The following is a 5,399-nucleotide window of genomic DNA, read 5'->3' as shown; positions in this document are numbered from 1 at the left end:
GACTGTGTGCCGCAGGGGCAGGCCTAGTTGGTGTTTGGCGATGTGGAGTGCCTGAGCGGGATAGAGGGGAGAAGTGAGGGGTGCCAGAAGAACCGTTGCAACAGCTCTAGGCAAAATGATAGATGCGGTTTCCTAGTCAAGGCTATCAACATTCAGGCACAATCTGTGTGTCATGTGAGTGCCACTTAATATATTGGGCCTGAAGATGCACTTGCACCAGACTCATTGCGTTTTCTTCAGTTTGATGTTCCCATTAAGTTAATCTATCAAAAGTGATGCAAAAATAGTACTAAATATTTTCTAATCGCTGAGGGGGGGTTCTTTACAGTGATACTAGTTTGTGACTTTCAATGTGACAGCTTTCTCAACATTGTTTTACATTAAGGATAGTTCTATAGTAGGCAGTTGCAGTAGGGTAACAGCAATAATGTAAATATTCAGGCTAAATATGAGAGCATGCTGTCATGCATTTAAGATGCTCTTAAGATGCTTTTAAGAGCTATGACTATATTCACAAACTGAGGATTTGACTTGTGGAGAAGCCAGAAGAACATCGCAATACTTTATTTTATAAAACTCCGCATGAAAGAGTTGAAATTCTCAATCATTTGCTTTAAGCATCTACCCATCAGTAACCTGTTCTTGTTAATAAAAAATTAACTAAATGAAATAATGGATTCATGTGGGATCCAGTAGGAAAGGCCTTAACATTCTTCTGTTTCATTAACAGTTAGGAATAAAATAGAATGGTGATAAAACAATTCGCTTCTTTTTGATGTCCTTATAGTTCTGCAGATTTGCCTAACATGGCCAAGCAAAATTCTCCATCACTAATTGAAGTTGTAAAACAAGTTGCAGAGCAGCAGCATTCACAAGGATCAGAGATAGAAAAGAGCAAAACAGTTCTTTTCCAATTGCAGGTAATAAGCCTTGTTTGGAGTAGTTTAATTAATATGATTTTTTCATCAGATGAGGAAGTATTCCTATGAACAAGAGAAGCTGATGGTACTTCATTTTTTCTGAGTGTTTGCATTTAAGTGTAAGGCAGCTGTTCTATTCCTGTGTGTGGCATTTAGGCTTAGCCAAAACTCTGTATGTATATTGTTATTTGTAAGACGTCAACATAGCTAAGACTTCATTAGAGCACGTTATAGCATAAGCTTTTATTTTTTTATTTGGAAAAAACCAAAACAAACCAAACCCCAAAAACCACTGAGATGGCAAACCCACGAAAACTCAATACAAAATTAGAGCTCTTTGAATTTTGCATAGTGATTTCCCGAGAAACTAATGGGGAAAAAAAGGATTTTAAAAGCATCCTTTTTGGCAGTTTTTCACCAGACTTTATAATTTTTTCTTAGCATCTTTTTAATACAAAATACTTTTTTTTTCTGTATGTTTGAAGTGGATGTCCTAAATAGTCATTAAATACTGGTTTTAATTAGTAATATTTTGCAGAGCACTGGATACATGTAGTTTTCATGAATACTATGTAATAATTTCTGTTCTAGTTTCTCACAGAAATTACTAAGCTTTCAATTATTATTTAACCTTTGAGATGAAATTTTTATTGAGAGACTTACATTTAAGGCTGAGGAAAGACACAATAGCATTCGCGCATTTTTGAGCATGGGAGAATGCAAATGGAAATAGTAGAGTTCCAATTATAACGTGCGAATAGCCCTGCAACTGAAATAATTGAGGTTTGAAGTTTTGTACAAAGATAACTTCTCTGAAGGAGCAGGGGTTTTTTATGAGAATTTTTATTGCTTAGGAATGTCAGTTGACTGGTCACACCTTGCAAGAAGCTTTCTCCTAATTATACCATCTGATAAAATAGTACAATGATGCTGCAACAATTAATTTGTGATCAAACAATTTAAACAAGCGTATCTTTTCAAAAAAACCCACAGAATTTGAGAGCCCTATGTAATTAAGTTAACTCATCTATTTTCTTCCTCTTCCACATCTTTTCCTTTTTCTCTCAAAAAAACCCAAACCCTAGGAAATTCCATACAAACATTCATGTTAGCAGAACAGCCAAGTTAAATAATTAGGAACTTCAAGTCAGAATGGAGAACAGCTTTTTCATCTGTATGTCTATTCCCGTGTGTGCATGTCACAGGAGACATGGAAAACAGTAATTTCCTGTCCAAAATTGAAAAGCTTTGCCATTAAGATCTTTTGCTTTCCCATCCTCAGTAAATGGTGGCTGGCAGTGATTTCCAAATTAAAAGTTACGCAGAAACTTTTGTTCTGAGCAGTTAATAATGTCTTAATCTGTTCAAGACATTGAGTAAGAGATTTCATAGCACTTGTAATGTTCCATTAGGGAAAAGATAATAGGTGACATAAATCATGATGCTAATTCTCTCACTTAATGCACTACTGTTGGCTATTACTTTGGGTGGGATTCATCATAGCTAGCTTCCATCAGCTCCAAGTCAGATGTTAAGTCTGTATTAGTCATCTAGGCTCCCTTGGTAGTCGTCAAAGAGAGAGGAGCAATTCTGAGGCAGCAGTTCAGCCCTCCCATCTTAGATTTATGTGTAGATGTGGTGCTTAGGGACATGATTTAGTGGTGGACTTGGCAGTGTTAGGTTTATGGTTGGACTCTGTGGTATTAAAGGTCTTTTCCAAGCTAAACGATTCTATGATTTCTTATGATGAGTTGAAGTACTACTTCCTGGAGTTGTTCACTTCTCATCAGTGAGAAGATGCGGAAGCCTTTGTAGGACTAGATACATATTTCTTAGGGGGTTAAAAATAGCTGGGATTAATCCTGCTCTCAAATACTACTGTGATGAAGGCAGGATTAAAAACTTCAGCAGAACAGGCTAGTTAATCTGCATCACCCCAAACACCCATTTATGTGTTTGTGTGGATTTGTAAGTGATTTTTGGCATCATTAGTTACTTATAGTCTGATCAGGATTTATCCAGATTTCAACTCTAAATAAACATTAGGATTGGGTTTGATCTGTCACATCCTACATATCTTGCAAATATGAGGAATTTAAAGTAATTTCAAGGATAGCTTATTCTATATTTTAGACTCCATCTAAGGGGAAAAGTCTAAGATAGTATTCTTGCATTGTGCCTCTAAGGTGATGATTTTAGGAAATGGAACTAATTATCTTCCATTCAAGCCACATTAAACAAGTGAAAAAGACGACTGTTGAATAAATATAAATTACAATGTTTAACTAGGTACCTAGTATCCTCTCAAAAAATGTTAAGTGAATGCTGAAATATTTTACAGGCAAAGTTTCAGGAACTAGAAAAAGAAATGGATTCTATTCTGTTAGAAACAAAGACGACAGAAAAGGAAATATATCTGCAAGATGATGCCATAGAAGTGACAAAATATCACTGTGAAAATCTGGAGGCCCAAGTCAGAGCCCTATATTCTGAAAATTTAAAGCTAAGGCATGATGCGGAAACAGTACAAGAAAAGTTTGAAGAAACATTTGCAAGAAATAATGAATATCGGGAAAAAATAAAGGCTCATAAACATCTTTTTTGGGAGATGGAAAGTAAAATGCCAGTTATGATTGAGCTTGCTAAAAAGAAAGCTGTTGTTAAAGAATTAAAGATTAAGAAAGAGGAGCTAATGCGTGATCTCCAGAATCCAGAAGGATCTGTTATAAAACAAGTGCAGGTACTATTTTGCCTCTTTGATTCTTTTCCTTTTGTGTGAGATAATTTTGGCATAGTTTAGCTAATATGATTATTTTGTCTAATATGTTTACAGTTCATGAAGGACTGACTACGGGGAATATAGGTAATTTATAATGCTATGTTAATTGAAGAAATTTTGGCTTCAGTATGCAGTAAAAAAAATTCATCAGCCATTGTTAACTGTATATTATTGTAAAAGTCAGATACATTCTATGTGGTTGAATTAACTCAAGTGTGAAAAAAATTACAGAGCTGTAAATTAAACTATATAATTACCAAACTATTTGTGGGCTTCTTTGGGTTGTTGGATAAACTTACATTGCTGCTTTTCAGAATTCTGTGGAATATTGCCGTGTTACATTTTTCATGAAAGAGCACAGTATTTTTTTAACTTTGCTGTCAGGTAACAAACTACAGTTGAGCTGTTTGCAAACAGGAGGTAGATTTGATGAGACACTGATAGAAAGAAGGAGAAGAAAAATATATTTGTTTTGGTATTCTAGCCTAACACTGTTGTTTTTACTTGGCCCTAGTTACAGTACTTATTAAAAACTACCATGTAGGAATTTTTCACCACAAAACCTTACCAATATATGAACAGCCACAAGTACAAAGTTCAAATGGGGTCACAGATTTCAACTCTGATGCAACTTGTGTTATTGAAAATCTGGTGTTACTCTATTCACGTAAATTGATGAAAATCTTTATAGAACCATAGAATGTCCTGAGTTGGAAGGGACCCACAAGGATCATTGAGTCCAACTCCTAGCTCTGTGCAGGAAAATCCCAAAATTCACACCATGTGTCTGAGGGCGTTGTCCAAATGCTTCTTGAGTACTGTCAGGCTTGGCACCATGACTATTTCCCTGGGAATTTGGTTGTACCATCAAATCTTTAAATGCTGATAAATAAAAACTCCTTAACATTGTATTTCCCTATAAGAAAGAAAAATTTATCTCAAATATTACATTAAATATTCTTTGATATTGCATAAAGTACATTTTAAACAAAATTAAGACCACCAAAATGAATTTGAATTCCTGTGTTGTTGTAGTTGTTTGCATATTTCAGATCAGGAGTATATCTTCTTAGGTATCTAAAACCATGTTATAAATTATTTTAATTATTAATTTTAATTACAATTCTTAAATTATTAATTAATAATAAATAATGTGACATTGTTTATTATAGATCTTAATCTCATCTCTGTTAATGAAGTGAAACTTAAAATGTGACATTTTTAATAAGTTTAATAGATGTACTGTGCAAATTTTTAAGGAGGGAATTTCTGTATCTTGGCTTACATCTTCAGGAAGAAATTACACTTTTGAAAAGGGAGATCACAACATTGAAAGAGTTCATCAATAAAAAAACAAATTTACTGGAAGAAGAGAAAAAAATGCATGCTAAGCTTAGAAAAGAAATTGAGGTGAGTTATTTGAATAAAATATAATTACAGTTCTCCTGACAGAATGTAGACAGTGCAAATGAAGTTTGCAGTACTTTATACACCGTTGCTGGCCATGCATTAATCAAGTATATACAGTAACCATGCTATCTTAAATTCTTGATACTGATAGTCTTTCTAAAATTCAGAACTTAATTGCTATCATGAGAAAAATTGAAGTTAAGAACATTTTTTTAAGAAAGTCTTAAGAAGGACTTCAGCTGTGAACTTTTGGAAAGATATCCTGAAAAGAAAGAGGTCACTGAATGGTA

At 34.2% G+C, this 5,399-nt stretch overlaps 1 protein-coding gene across 1 annotated transcript; it reads left to right on the top strand.

The window, feature by feature from the left end:
* Positions 1-806: 806 nt before the first annotated feature.
* CCDC122 (coiled-coil domain containing 122) lies at positions 807-5,106 on the top strand (the record flags this gene model as incomplete). The annotated part of the gene is made up of 3 exons (XM_009709521.1): positions 807-920; positions 3,262-3,660; positions 4,993-5,106. Coding segments are annotated over exons 1-3 (627 nt in total), but the record flags the coding sequence as incomplete, so codon positions are not given.
* Between the last annotated feature and the right edge of the window lie 293 nt (positions 5,107-5,399).

The sequence above is a fragment of the Cariama cristata genome, unplaced genomic scaffold, assembly GCF_000690535.1.
Source record: "Cariama cristata isolate BGI_N322 unplaced genomic scaffold, ASM69053v1 scaffold21331, whole genome shotgun sequence".
Classification (NCBI taxonomy): domain Eukaryota; kingdom Metazoa; phylum Chordata; class Aves; order Cariamiformes; family Cariamidae; genus Cariama; species Cariama cristata.
Note: the sequence above shows the minus strand (reverse complement) of the source record. Positions and strands in the feature narration are given on the sequence as shown.